This window comes from Polypterus senegalus, chromosome 3 (genome assembly GCF_016835505.1).
Source record: "Polypterus senegalus isolate Bchr_013 chromosome 3, ASM1683550v1, whole genome shotgun sequence".
In the NCBI taxonomy this organism is placed as follows: domain Eukaryota; kingdom Metazoa; phylum Chordata; class Cladistia; order Polypteriformes; family Polypteridae; genus Polypterus; species Polypterus senegalus.
This window is the reverse complement of record NC_053156.1, coordinates 73643731-73659716: the sequence shown is the minus strand read 5'-3', so window position 1 is coordinate 73659716 and position 15986 is coordinate 73643731. Positions and strand designations below refer to the sequence as shown.

Here is a 15986-nt window from a genome sequence, read left to right as displayed (position 1 = left end):
AAAGGGTGTAGGTTACGAGTTGCCATTGGGAGTCGTGGATAACAGACTTGATACAGAGTGCTCTGCAGGCAGATACACTTGTGGTCACACGGGCTCAAGCAGCCAAGCAGAAGGAGAGATCCCATGATAATTGGGATGAGCTGCCCTTTTTAATAGCTGAGAGCCCGCGCACGTACCATAAAGCCCGGAGTCAGAGGAGGCAAGAGAAGCTCTGGGGTGTTCCCCAGGAGGCTGGTAATGTTATACCTCCACCTATTCTTCCAGGAGATGCCTTTGACATCCCGAGTGATGTGGTCGCCGTTCAGCGTGAAGACCTGAGCTTGCGTGTTTGTTTTGACAAAGCTGCAAGGGAACTCCAGGCTAAAACCAGAGAAAAGTTTGTCATATAGCATGACATACTTTACCACCAAGATGAGAGTGGACAGAGACTGGTGTTGCCAAAAGATCTGAGGGGTAGAGTGCTTTTTCTTAGTCTTGGTCTGGACATATGGGGCAAATAAAAACATCAGAACAGCTTGCTAGACATTTTTATTGGCCGGGTTGGACAAAGGATGTGACAAAATACATTAAAGAATGTGCTGAGTGCCAAAAAGTAGAACCTGTATAAAGGGGAGATAAGGTGCCCTTAATACCACTGCTAGTTGTGGAAGAGCCATTCTCCAGGAATGCAGTCGATCTGGTCAGGCCTTTAGAGTGGAGCCGCACTGGTTATAAATACATTTTAGTACTGTGTGATTATGCGACAGGGTTCCCTGAAGCCTTTCCCCTCAAGAAGACCAATGCCATCAGTATAACTAGGACACTTATACAGCTATTCTCCAGGGTAGGGATTCCCAGAGAGCTTCTGACTGATCAGGGGTCCAATCTGACTTCCAAACCGATGAAACAAGTGAATAGTTTGTTAGGAATCAGAGGATTAAGGACCACACTCTATCATCTGCAGACTGACGGGATTGTAGAAAGGTACAATGCTACATTAAAGCAGATGCTGTGCAAGTTTGTGAATGAGACAGGGTATAATTGGGACCAATGGTTACCCTACCTGCTTTTCGTATAACAAGGTTCCGCTGTCCTCAACAGGATTCTCCCCATTTCAACTGCTGTATGGTCGATATGTACGTGGTCCTCTCAGTGTTCTAAGAGAGACATCAAAAAGGAGACAAAGACAGAGCAGAATCAAAGAATGTGCTACTTTTGTGGTCAAGTTACAGGAGAAGTTTGCTTACCTATCCCAGATGGTGAGAGAAAATATGGAGAAGGCACAAACTAAACAGAAGTCATGGTATGACAAAGCCTCAAGAGAACGTAACCTCACTGTGGGACAAAAGGTACTTTTGCTGCTGCCTACTTCTGAGATCAGCTTACTAGCTAAGTGGCAGGGGCCTTATACAGTGATAGCACAGAAAGGTCCAGTCACTTATGAGATTGAGATGCCTGACCATCCACAGAAGCCAAAACAGACATTTCATTTAAATATGTTAAAGGCTTTGCATGAGAATACTAACCCTTCCTTCGAGTTTCTCATTCGAAGTGTCTTGGAGGAGGATGAGGCAGAGGAATAGTATTTGCCCTCCAGACCAGATGCTGGAGTGTTGCCCTCACTGGAACACCTGAGTGACAAACAAAGACAGGATATTCAACAGATCATTCCAGAGGGTTTGTTTGGAGCCCTGCCTGGTAAGACTGAGCTTATACAACATAATATAAGACTTACCTCCCCAGGTCCAGTGAGAACTGCGTATTACTGCATTCCTGCACGTTTGCAGGAGGTCTTCAAGGAGGAACTGGAGCAAATGAAGCAACTTGGAATAGTTGAATCATCGGTGAGTGAATGGTGTAGTCCTGTTGTACTGGTACCAAAGAAAAATGGACAAATGCGTTTTTGTGTAGACTATTCAAAAGTTAATGCAATATCTGCTTTTAATGCCTACCCCATGCCAAAGGTAGATGAATTAGTGGAGCAGTTGGGTCCTGCTAAATTTCTTACAACTATTGATTTATGTAAAGGTTATTGGCAGATACCACTGACAGAAGAGTCCAAGCCACTTACTACATTTCGAGCGCCCGGAGGCCTGTACCAGTTCACCGTAATGCCATTTGGTTTACATGGGACAGCTGCCAATTTCCAATGTCTGATGGACACAGGGCTGCAAGATGCAGAAAGCTACGCTAGAGCATATATTGACGATGTAGTAGTGTTTAGTCAATCATGGGAAGACCACTTAAAGCACCTTGCTGAAGTTTTCGACCATCTAAAAGATGCTGGTTTGGTGCTAAACCCAGAAAAGACAGTTTTATCGAAGGACGAGGTGCAATATCTGGGTTACACTATAGGGGGAAGTATTATCCATCCTCAGGTTGACAATCAGGCCAGCAACAAAAAGGCAGGTCCATTCCTTTCTGGGACTGGTGAGGTGGTACCGTCGGTTCATTCTGAACTTTTCGAGTATTGCAGCACCCTTATCTGACCTCCTGAAAAACCAAGCTCCTAGAAACATTAAATGGACAAAGAAATGTGAACATGCTTTTAATACATTGAAAAAAAATTCTGTGAAAATGTTTTATTGCACTGTCCTGACTTTTCCAAACCTTTTATTTTATAGGTTGACGCCTCAGGGGAAGGTTTGGGCGCCGCTTTAATGCAGGGGGAAGGAGAAGAAAGGAGACCTATTTTGTTTATCAGTCGAAAGCTGTTTGATAGAGAAAAGAAATATGCAGTGTTGGAAAAGGAGGGACTAGCTATTAAATGGGCAATAGATAGTTTAAAATATTACCTTTTGTCAACAGTTTGTAGTAGAGAGTGACCATAGGGCTTTGCAATGGATGCAGCGAATGAGACATTCAAACGCACGTGTGGCCTGTTGATATTTGTTATGGCGAATTATTTGTCCCGACCTTGCGACCTGTAATCTTAAGGGGGAGGGTGTGGTAATGCGCAACCTGCTCATTACCAAATTTAAGGCGAAGCAGCCTTGAAATTGATGCAGTGGCATTTATATGGTTATAAGGAAGTGCGCTTACAGTTTATGTGCTGAGGGCGCTGTCGCGGGAACGTGGGGCCATCTAGCGGATGAGCGCTGTGAGGTGGAGTGTGCCTGGACACAAGTGGAGCTGGTATAATGGGCTCCTCCGCATGTGTTCATTTTTACACGCCAGTGTCCTCGCAGCCTGCCCAGAGCAGGCGGTTTAAAGTACGGCACACCTAAAAGAGAAAGCCGCCATTTGTTTGAGTCAGAGATGGGGATCCCATAATGTTAAAGAAATGATTTTACTTAATGGTGAGTTGGCAACGGGTGTGCTTAAGCTCAACATAGCCGTTTGCCGTCCCGGAGGGTTTATACGCACGCGACCCACAGGAGTTTGGTTTTAAATACATAGTTGCCCGGGGTGTGTCGCGGTGCGTGGCGTGAACGCGCTAGCGTCTACCTGGATAGCTGTGTGAGGTAGACGGGTTGTCATATTGGCTGGACAATCTTGCCGGTTATATTTAAGGAGTCACTGGCCAACAGGGGTCGTCAGTGGACCTAAGCGCAAGGTATGTGTAAGCACTGCTGAGCTATTTGTAGGAGCAGTTGTGATTTTGGCAGCTTTTATATATATTCTTTTGTATATAGAGTTATATATCTCCTAGTGATCATTTTTGGTGGATGTATATATATTTGCTGGGTTAGTTTTTGATTTTGGTGCAATTGTTTTTGTATATTCACATACTTGTTTTTGTGCATTTTTCTTTCCTGCTGGAGGAACATCTTGAGCCAGGGATAAAAGAAAACAACCTTCATTATTGGAGTGTGTTTGTAGTTTTTGTAGGAGTGCACTGTTTTTGTAAATACACCATATTTTTCCTTTTTGTTTGTTTTTATTTATTTCTAAAGAAATGTCAGTGTTGAAGGACTGTGTTACAAAGCCCACCTGACACTATTGCATTTTGGTTGTATAGCACTCTTATAAATAAACTTGCACCATTCACCCTTCAATTTTTGTCTGTGTTTCCTCTCTCCACTCCTGTTCGATTCATGAACTATCAGATGTCCAGAGTGTAGGCTGGGGCCACTTCCCACTACACAGGATATCACATGGGGGTCCTAGATTCCAAGGCACTTTTCTATTCTTTCGTTATTTAAAACATTCGCACAGATACCTGGCATCCTTGTCCTGCTCTTTCCCACCGTAGCTCCTTGCGTCTTCCTCACTTGCTCCCACTTGACCCTCCCATGACAGATTCTTCTGAAAAGCCAAGTCATCAGAAAGCATTGACGGCACTCACAGGAGTCCTATTTTTGCACTTCATGAAAAATTTGTTTATCATTGACCGAAAGCCACATAGTGATTTCTGGTATTCCTTATTGGCAGTGTTTCTTTAAAGGGCAATCTATGTCAGGAAGGATAAAAGCCTCATTTGCTGAAATCATAATCCTCTTTATGGAGGAAAACACTGGAGTTGCGCTGCTTCTTCTGAATGTTGATCAGTGATCAGGGATCAGAATTATCAAAATATTCCTGCTTCACAAATTACTAGAGTTTAACTTGTTTTATAGTAAAATTGACAAAAGTACACATGCAAATACTTAAACTCACAAATCGTTGGTCGCAAACGCTTCTGATTAAGCATATCTGTTGGGGGTGATTATTTTTTTTCCCCCATAAAACGTTACTTCATCATTGATAAAAAGCAGCATGGTGATTTCTGTTATTCCTTACTGGAAGCATTTCATTTAAAAGTGATCTACTTCACGAATGAATAAGACTATCTTTATCTGAAAGTATGATCTTCTTTTTAGGTGTAAGCACTCTCATATGCACATGCCGACATACAAGTACAGAATATCTAAAATGGTGTATCTGAAATTTATATATATCCCAACTAGTGTATATAGACTGTTCAAAAAAAATAAAGTAACACTTTTTATTCAGAGTATAGCATCAAGTCAATGAAACTTCTGGGCTATTGATCTGGTCAGTTAAGTAGCACATGGGGTTGTTAATCAGTTTCAGCTGCTTTGGTATTAATGAAATTAACAGGTGCACTACAGGGTCAATAATGAGATAACCCCCCCCCAAAAAACTAGCACTCTGTGCTTTACACATATGACAGACAGGAAAGGGTCTGAAGAAGCCGTGGGGAACGTTATGCTGCCTGTAACATCATTCAGCATGACCGGTTTGATGGTGGGTCAGTGATGGTCTGAGGAGGCATATCCATGGAGGGACACACAAACCTCTACAGGCTAGACAATGGCACCTTGACTGCCATTAGGTATTGGGATAAAATCCTTGAACCCATTGTCAGGCCCTAAACTGGTGGAGTGGGTCCTGGGTTCCTCCTGTGGCATGACAAGGCCCGGCCTCATGTGGCGAGAGTATGCAGGCAGTTCCTGGAGGATGAAGGAAGTAGTACCATTAACTGGTACACACACTCATCTCAACTAAATCCAATAGAACACCTCTATGACATTACTGTATGTTTCTGTCTGTCCGACGCCGCCAGGTTGCACCTCAGACTGTCCAGGAGCTCAGTGATGCCCTGGCCCTGTCCCCCAGGACACCATCTGTCGTTTCATTAGGAGCATGCCCACAACATTCGTTACTGAAAAAAATTTCATCTCTTTTGATGTGCTTTTTAGCTAACTGGATTTTTTTTTCATATTTCTTAACAGATGAACTTATTGAGACTACATGACATGAGGTTGTCATTTACAGACTATCAAACCAAACGTCATATGCTCATGTAATGTAGTCATATTAACTGGCACATTTGGTAACCTCATCACACATTGTTCTATAAACATTCCATCCGCCCATCTATTTTCTAGACCCCAATTTATCCTGAACATGTTTTTGGTGGAGGCTGAGCCCATCCCAGAAAGAATAGGGTGCAATGCAGAATCAGTCCTAGGTAAGAGTGCCACTCCATCCTGGGGTGAATACATACATGCACACAATTTAACAGAGCAACCCATCATGCATGAGGTTAACATATGCACTCCAAGCAGAGAGCACCTTTGACTCGGTTCCTGTATGGTAGCAGCACTACCACTATGCCATCATGCCTTCTGTCACATAAACAGCCCTAAAGTATTTACAATTTTTAAGCAGTAGTTTAAATGTTTCCGTATCCTTGCACCACTTTTCAGAGTTGATTACTGTGGTAAACTGGATTTAAATTTAAATTGGCCAAATGCAGGTGCAATAGTCTTTTTTTCCTGGCAACATTTTCATATTTTCAATACCTAGAGCACAGGTCAAACCATGCTGTTTAACAAACACTCACAATTAAACCAGGTTGGGTCACTTTAATGCACACTCCTGTTTAAAAGTCTGAATGCATTTCAGCACAATGTAAATCCACTGTTACTTGCAATACTCTATAGGTTTAAACAGAGTAAAGAGTGAAAAGGAAAATGTGCTATTTGCTATTTTTAAATGACCATCCTTGCTGGTGATATGTTAAACCATACTTAGTTCTTGTGTTGTTGTGTTGTCCATCCTTTGCTTAGTTTACTTTATAATAAACTAGCAGGAGTACCCGGCGTTGCCCAGGAATCTATAACCGGTGAATTTCTCAAATGAAAGAAACAGAACATAGAAATAGAACAGTTTTCTGATTCACATTTTATTGTAATAGGTAATATAAGTGGTCATTCCAGGGTCTTTGGATACACTATATTTTTTGTTTTCCCTTGTGGTGAGAAAATGAACAAATTCTGAGGACTGCCCACTGTAGAACATGCTACGTAGAGTTGTCTGTGCGAAAACCATTGATTTTGGAAATTGATGGCTGCAACTTGCAGTGAATGGCCTTGAGCCTTATCAAATGACATAGCAAAAGCCATACGAGCAGGAAATTGCAGCCTTTTGAAATCAAAGGGTAAATCATTCGGAATCAGCGGTGTTCTTGGTATGAAAACATCTTCATGTCTTGCGCAACCTGTCATGATAGTAACTTCAACAGTATTTGGATAGAGAGTCTTGACACAAAGGTGAGTCCTATTACACAGTAAAGAGCGTTTGTGTAGAACCGTGCTGCCATGTAACAGACATTGACAATGGTAACTACAGAGAGAAGTGACATACAACCGCTGCTGTGTGTGAGGAAAATGGTGGGGGAAGGATGCTGTCTTTTTAAGGTGAGTCTCTGTTCAAAGGTGCTGCCATATTACGGACGTTGGTGAATGAAATACAGTACTATCTGTGCTTGTGGAAGTGTGATCCACGGAACCGCGGGTGCGTCAGCCGGTCAGGCGCAGTGGGTTGTTCACGTTTTACATCCATACAGCAGTTCCCCTTCATCCGATCAAAGCAGTCAGCCTTCTCATACTTGGGCACTTCCGCCATCTCTTGGCAATTTAAAGAAACATGGGTAAAGAGCAACGCACAGGGACCAAACGTGCTGTTAGATGGCGCCGCCTTGAAGGTCTGTTGCAATGTGCAGCCATCTTCGATGATAAGTATGGGGATGTCTGCTGAACGCTGTGTCAGTGAAAATGTGCCTTGTGCTTAACCACGAACATTTTTCCCAACCAAACATACCCCATGACCACCTCCTGGTCACAAAGGAGCCCCATCCCCAGTTTGGTGGCAATCGGACGCCCGGTGCAGACTTGTATGGCGGACAAACATACATACATACATCTACTGTGCTTTATATATTAGAAAACAGCTTTTTTTCTACTCCTTTGACCTCTGTGCTTATTAAAAACGCACACACACACACACACACATACACATATATATATATATATATATATATACAGTATATACATATATGCTGTATGTATATACTGTAAATACACATGTGATTCAACTAAGTCTTACTAATTAGAATTTAGCAAAGGAATGACAAACCTTGCAATATTTGAGACACATTATTTTCAAGTGTTTTCAACTACAACCATACATTAGAATTGTGTGTGTGTGTGACTTCAAGGAATTCCTATTATGGGAATACACAGTAGGCAATGAGATTACTTGACCTTCCATAATTAAATCTACAGAGGCCTTTAATTTGATGGTTACAGAATATATAAAGCTAGCAACTGATAGGATTAAAATCATATCCTTCAGGAAAAACGTAATATACCTTGGTAAGTTTGTGAGAAGTGTCTGAATGCAATGGTTTAGAGACTTTATTCTAAATACTAAGCCATGATTTACTAAGGCAAGCAAATAGTTTATTTAGAAATAACATTTAACATTTGTTATCTGTTAAATATTAAAAATCTTATTATAAATATTGTGCCAGGTTAGGTTTTCATGTTAAACTGTTTTCTAACATGTACAGTTAACCTATTAGAAATACTGATGATATGATATGACATTTTATTTTTTTCCCAGCTAGGAGCAAATCAAGTGCATTACACTGTTGAATGCAATGCATCAGGATGAATCAAATTGCAACATTAAATAACAGCCAGTTTTGTTTCAAAACAATAAAAAACTCCTGTCTCAGACAAACTTACTTAGTAAACTTGCACATTGTTAAATATTTAGCATTATTCACAGTAATTCTCTTCACTGTTTCTGGGAACTGTTTGGTCATCATTGCTATCGCTCATTTCAAGCAGCTTCATACACCAACAAACTTTCTGACGCTTTCTTTAGCAGTTGCTGACTTACTTCTTGGTGGACTGGTAATGCCACCCAGTGCAATTAGAACTGTTGAAAAATGTTGGTATTTTGGGGATGTCTTCTGTATATTTCATAGCAGTGTAGACCTCTTACTTTGCATAACTTCTATTTTGCATCTTTTCTTCATTTCTGTTGATCGCTATTATGCAATTTGCCATCCTTTCAAGTATAAGTCTAAATTTACAGTGATTTTCATAAAAAAGATGATTTTCATTTGCTGGTCTTTAGCGGCTATTTATGGATTTGGGATGACTTTTGCAGAATTCAGTATGAAACCTAAAGAGAGTATATATGATGGAAGCAATTATTGTGTAGGAAGCTGTAATGGAATTCAGAATGAAGTTTCAAGTACAATTTCTGCAATAATTTCCTTTTATATTCCTGGATCTATTATGATTGGAATCTATGTGAAAATTTACATGGTAGCATCAAAGCAGGCCAAATCTTTACGACAAACAAGTGAACACAGAAATGAAGACTCAAGGAAAAGAGAAACAAAGGCTGCAAAAACACTGGCAATCATCGTTGGAATTTTTCTTTCTTGTTGGTCACCTTGTTTTTTCTGCATTATTATTAACCCAGCTATTAATTTTTCAATCCCTTCGTTACTTTTGGAATTTGTTTTCTGGTTTTCCTACACAAATTCAACCTTTAATCCTCTCATCTATGCATTTTTTTATAAATGGTTTAGAAAAGCACTGAAATTAATTATATTAGGTAAAATATATGCAAGCAATTCTTGCTCAGTGCAGCTTTATTCAGAGTAATGGCATAGGAGAACTGAATTCAGATATGTTGTAAAAGGAATCACATTTCATAGTCACATGATTAGTAGACTTTGTTGTATTTTCAAATTAGAGAGAGGAAAAGAATACCCCAGCAGCACTGGTGTGAACAGCAGGAGTGTTTGTGAGTGCACCAGTGTTTTAGAGGGCACTCTGTAGCAGACAGTCAAAGTAAGTTAAGACTTTAGACTTATCCTGACATGCATGTATCTAAAATAAAAGAGAAGAAATTTAAAGACAAATTAGTTGTAGGAAGACCATATTCACTCCACCAGACAGCTGATTGGCCAAACATGACAACTGCAGCAAATGCCACAATTTTATAGTAGTGTTTCTACATGACCTTATATCTTGAAGTGTATTAGCGAAATAAGTGATGTATCAATATTGACTACTGATGTCAAAAGCAAGTAGGCAGAGCATAATCTGCATTACAGTTTACAGGGAAATTTTACTGAATTGGTTGTGGTTATTCAAATTACTGAAACTGTGTAAATTAACTAAAAATTAGTTATTTTCTTAAGACTCCAGGATTCGAGGGTCACAGTAAAGCACATAACTAAACAGAAACCATCTGTATGCATTAATGAAATAATAGTTATGCAGATTGTAAAAAAAATAATTAAAGAAACAGAGACATCTCAAAGGAAAATAACTGAGTGTTCATTAGAAAAAACGCCATATTATCATTAGTACAAATTAATATTCTTTGTGGAAAAGTTTTTTTTTTTTTCCTGAAATGTCAAAATGGGCTACATGATGGTACAATTTTTAGTGCTGGTTCAGTATCTAATCATTGTCTGTGGAGTCTGCATCTTCTCCCTGTGTTTCTGAGGCTTTTCTTCCCACATTCATAAAGATGTGCAGGTAAAATGGTGACAGTAAATTGAACCTGTGGATGTGTGAGTGAGTGGGTCCTAAAAAGGACAGGAGCCGTGGGCACACCTGGTTTCTGCCTGGCTTTTGGGATAGACTTTTGCACCTCACAGGATTAGGTTATGGGTGTTAAGCTAATGCATGCATGGAGGTAGTAAAGTTGACTGTTTTTGTCATTTTTGTGTTTGCTGTATTTCCATTTTGTGTTTGTTGTGTTTAACTTAGTATTTTCAAAAATGAAACTATTTCCTTTACAAAATAAACAATAATAAATTGGTTTAAATGTTGAAAAATTAAAAGTTTGTATAAAATACATGCTGAATATTATTTTTCATTTGAATTTCTATGTTATACTCAAAAATAATTTCAACAATTTCTGATATCTTGAAGTCTGGTACTGATTTAAATATTTCTCAAAATCAGACCTTTGCAAATAATGCCTTTTAGTACAGTACTACTTATTCTGTCATGCTGTAATAGTTTTGTCAACAAACTATAGATAATAACTTCTTTAAGTATCAATAAAAAACAGAAATTGCTTTACCTTTAACAAAAAATAGTGCTTGTGCTCGTAAAACCATGTATTGTATCTCTATTGAACATTCCATCCATTCATCCATTCATTTTCATTAAATTTTTTTTCTTTATAGTGAATTCAATATAATAAAAATGTTATCAAGCATAGACTTACAAGTTGGATGATTTAATATGACTTTTTTGCCCAGTGGGGACTGGGCAGTCTCTTGGTCTGGAATCCCTACAGATTTTATTTTTTTTCTCTAGCCTCTGGTGGTTTTTTTTGGGTTTTTCTGTCCACCCTGGCCATCGGACCTTACTTATTCTATGTTAATTAATGTTGACTTATTTTTATTTTTTATTGTCTTCTATTTTTCTATTCTTCATTTTGTAAAGCACTTTGAGCTACATTTTTTTGTATGAAAATGTGCTATATAAATAAATTTTGTTGTTGTTGTTGTTGTTTACATCTTTGTCACTAACTATGTCAAAAAGATCACCTTGGACTCATCAGATGTCAGTTTTGGTAAGTTCAAGTCCTTTGAGTATCTCGCCGTTGTTATTCATGGAGATTCTCAAGTTCTAATACTATCCGTGTATAGACCTCCTAAATATAACGCGTCGTTTTTTGAGGAATTCTCTGACTTAATGTCAATTTTAATTACTAATTATGACACACTCCTAATAGTTGGCGACTTTAATTTTCATATAGATAATCAGTGTGATCTAAAAGTAAAAGAATTTATGAACCTCCTGGATTCTTTTGATTTGAGACAACTCATAAATCAGCCTACACATAAAGCAGGTCATACATTAGACTTAGTGATTACTAAAGGACTGAAAGTTGATATAAAACAGATCATTGATATTGGTCTATCAGACCATTTTCTTCTACTTTTTAATATAGAAATAATGATAAAAAACACTCATGAGAAGCATATTGTTAAAAACGCTTCTTTGATTCGCAGCAGCTTTAAAACTTACAAACATTTTAAGCAATCAGTCCATTTATAGTGCCAGCTATAATAGCGAGGACAATGTAAATAGTAAGGTGGAAAGATTTAATTCTAAAGTGAGAGCTGCTGTTGACATAGTTGCACCTGAAAAGACAGTGAAAAAATCTTCTAGCATTGTATACCATGGAAGACCCAAAGAGTGTCTGATTTAAAGAGAACATGCCGTAGAGCTGAGCGTCAATGGAGGAAGACTAAACTTACTATCCACCACGAAATATTAAAAGTCAAAATAACAGAATACAATAACACTGTCCGTCTTGAGAGACGCTGCTATTTCTCTAATATTATAAATAACAATGCTAGTAATCCTAGAGTCTTATTTTCAACAATTGATCACCTACTAAACCCAGGTAGCTCAAAGGAATGCCTCCTAAGTGCTTCCAGTGAAACCTGTGAGGCTGTCGCTGTATTCTTCAATCAAAAATTAATGATATTAGAAATAACATAGTATATCTCCCCAACACTAAGGATCCCCTAAACCCCAACATCCTGTTATAAACAAATTAAACTCTTTCACTAGGATAGATTTACCTGATTTACAAAAATAATATCTCAATTAAAACCCTCCACCTCGTCCTTGACCCGATACCAACAAGGTTTTTCAAAGAAGTATCAGGCGTGCTAATTGATAATGTTCTTGACATAGTAAATTCGTCACTAGATACTGGGGTCTTCCCAGACTGTCTTAAGACTGCTGTAGTTAAACCCCTACTTAAGAAACATAATCTTGACCCCTCAGCTCTTGAAAATTTTAGACCCATCTCTAACTTGCCCTTCTTAAGTAAAGTTCTAGAGAAGGCAGTCATTATGCAGTTAAATGACCACCTAAATAAACATGCTATTCTTGATAAATTTCAGTCAGGTTTTAGAACAAATCACAGCACAGAAACTGCACTCGTTAAAGTAGTAAATGACTTGCGGGTAAATGCAGACAGAGGCCATTTATCTGTTCTCATCCTCTTAGATCTGAGTGCTGCATTTGACACCATTGATCACAACATTCTTAGAAATCGCCTTAGTCAATGGGTGGGCCTCTCTGGCAGTGTCTTAAATTGGTTTGAATCCTACCTGACAGGGAGAAAATATTTTGTTAGTTGTGGGAATTACAACTCGAAGACACATGATATCCAATATGGTGTTCCACAAGGCTCTATCCTGGGTCCGCTGTTATTCTCAATCTACATGCTTCCGTTAGGTCAGATTATCTCAGGGCACAACGTGAGCTACCACAGCTATGCTGATGACACACAGCTGTACTTATCAATAGCACCTGATGACCCTGATTCTATTGATTCACTAACACAATGTCTGACTAGTATCTCAGAATGGATGAATAGTAATTTTCTCAAGTTAAATAAAGAAAACTGAAATTTTAGTGATCAGCAATAATGGATACAATGAGGCTATTAGAAATAAACTGGATACATTAGGATTAAAAGTCAAGACGGAGGTAAAAAGCTTAGGGGTGATTGTTGACTGTAATCTGAATTTTAAATCACATATTAATCAGATCATTAGGACAGCATTTTTCACTTAAGAAACATAAGTAAAGTTAGACCTCTTTATCACTGAAAGATGCTGAGAAATTAGTTCACGCGTTTGTTTTCAGTCGACTAGATTACTGTAACGCACTCCTCTCAGGACTACCCCAAAAAGATATAAATCGTTTGCAACTAGTGCAGAATGCAGCTGCTAGAATCCTAACTAGGAAAAGAAAATCAGAACACATTTCTCCAGTTTTGATGTCACTACACTGGTTACCTGTGTCATTCAGAATTGACTTTAAAATTCTGCTTATGGTTTATAAAGCCTTAAATAATCTCGCCCCATCTTATATATCGGAATGTCTGACACCTTATATTCCAAATCGTAACCTCAGATCCTCAAATGAGTGTCTCCTTAGAATTCCAAGAACAAAACTTAAAAGAAGTGGTGAGGCGGCCTTCTGCTGTTATGCACCTAAAATCTGGAATAGCCTGCCAATAGGAATTCGCCAGGCTGATACAGTAGAGCACTTTAAAACACTGCTGAAAACACATTACTTTAACATGGCCTTTTTATAACTTCATTTTAATCGTAATTTAACTTAATCCTGATACTCTGTATGTTCAATTCATCATAACAACTATTCATGGTGGCTCTAAAATCGGTACTGACCCCTACTCTCTTTTCTGTTTCTTTTTCCGGTTTCTTTGTGGTGGTGGCCTGCGCCACCTCCACCTACTCAAAGCTTCATGATGCTCCAACAATGATGGACGGATTAAAAGGAAGAAGTCTACGTGACCATCATCATCATCAAGCCCTTCCGTGAGAACCCTAAATCCAAAGAGGACTGTTTCATTTATGTTAGGTAGAATGCCCAGAGGGGACTGGGCGGTCTCATGGTCTGGAATCCCTACAGATTTTATTTTTTCTCCAGCCGTCTGGAGTTTTTTTTGTTTTTTCTGTCCCCCCTGGCCATTGAACCTTACTCTTATTCGATGTTAATGTTGATTTATTTTTTTATAATTATGTCTTTCATTTTTCTATTCTTTAATATGTAAAGCACTTTGAGCTACTGTTTGTATGAAAATGTGCTATATAAATAAATGTTGTTGTTGTTGTTGTTATCCCACATTGCTCATCATTTATTGCATAAACTCCCCTCTGCTAAACGCTTCACCTCAATAGTTTCTTTTCCAGAGCCATAGTCCTCTCAAATCAGTAACCTAGCCTGTCTTCTTTGTATATTCATGCATTCTGTCAGTTAATGTATGAATGCGTGTGTGTGCATGAACAGTATATGTACATTTATGTGTGTGCATGTGCATACACACTACACACTTACACTTTCACTTGTACATCATCATTTGCACATCTCCTTTATAATTGTACTAGTCCACAAACTTGTATGAAGTTTTTCTTTTTACCTTATGCTATATATGTTACTTGTACTGCATGTGATGATGTTGTATTCTGTTATAAGCAGCTCCAAATCTACTAAATCAAATTCCTGTACATTAAGTACTGGTGAATAAACGTGATTCTGAAAACTTGTTTTATTTCAATTTCTAATTTTTTTTTCAAAATAATGTCTTCCTTTAATAGCATATTCATTGTCTAATTATCATTAAACAAAGGTAGTTTCCTCTTTAAGTGTAGATATTTCAGAAAAATTCATCCCTCAATGCACCCATTCTTTTTTTTAAACTGCAGTTTTCACTATTGTTTTGCTCGGCACATGGCAGGAGCAAGCCAGAACAAAAAAAGGGAAGGGCCTATAAAGAAATAGTGAGAATCGTTAATCGCTGTACAAAATAGCGCGTGTATCACAACATCAATCATGATCAGTTAATTCCTAACAATATTGTATAATCTCAATATATGATTTTTCTTTTAAACTCTTTTCTTAGGAAATGGAATGATAAACTTAAAAGAGAATACAGTTCATATCAGTGTGTTTTGAAATAACAACATTTGCCAGTCTAGCATCTGAAAATGCTAAGAAACTGTTAGCCCCATCTCCAGAAACTGAAACCCTGAAATTTAATTTTTGAATTTAGTCAATAGCCTTAAATTCCACTTATGAATTTATTTTCTAAAAATACAGTTTTGCCAGATCAGTGTTTTTTAGTGTTGGCCAATCTATAGAATAAACTCAAAAAATGCATTTTAAAAGGTTTTTCTACTATTAATCTGTCTACTGTTACAGAGGGTATAGATTTGGTGGCATCCTGGCTGGTGGTAACTTTTCTAGTTGGGAGATCAATGTAATAGAAGGACAGTGGGAGACTGCCTCCCCGAGTATAATTTTCAGCACAGTGGGTGGTAGTATTTCTCTAGCAGTACTCCTGTGATGTCACCTGCAGGGCTGTACTAGAGATGTAGTTTTTGATAGGTAGCCCTTTTGGGGTCCTCCGCAGCTGCTGGAGGGAGCAACTGGTAAAAGGCTCTAGTGTAAATTTAAAGTTCCAACTGATCCAGAAGTGCTTCTCAGTTACATAGGACATGAAAGCAGAGGACAACACTTGCCTGGAGAGAAGAACAAGGTTGGAGGAGAAATGAAAGGATTTATTGTTGGTCTTTTGTGTACTGTCAACATCAACTGGAGTTCTTTGACTTGTATAAAAGGTACTGTGCCAAATAAAAGGCCTATTATAGCTACAACTGATGTCTTGGTCAGATG

The 15986-nt window shown here is 38.5% G+C and overlaps 1 protein-coding gene across 1 annotated transcript; it reads left to right on the top strand.

The window, feature by feature from the left end:
- The first annotated feature begins 1793 nt into the window (after window positions 1–1793).
- LOC120526515 (trace amine-associated receptor 1-like) lies at window positions 1794–9395 on the top strand. Its single transcript, XM_039749679.1, has 2 exons — window positions 1794–2409; window positions 8491–9395. Exons 1-2 carry the CDS (start codon window positions 1794–1796, stop codon window positions 9393–9395), a joined length of 1521 nt encoding a protein of 506 aa, XP_039605613.1.
- Window positions 9396–15986: the final 6591 nt, after the last annotated feature.

Excerpts from the sequence above, each read along its gene's own strand:
- LOC120526515 (XM_039749679.1), top strand. The coding sequence starts at position 1,794 with ATGAAGCAACTTGGAATAGTTGAATCATCGGTGAGTGAATGGTGTAGT. Across the intron at positions 2,410-8,490 it reads TCCATTCCTTTCTGGGACTG|CATTATTCACAGTAATTCTC; the intron begins GTGAGGTGGTAC and ends TTAAATATTTAG.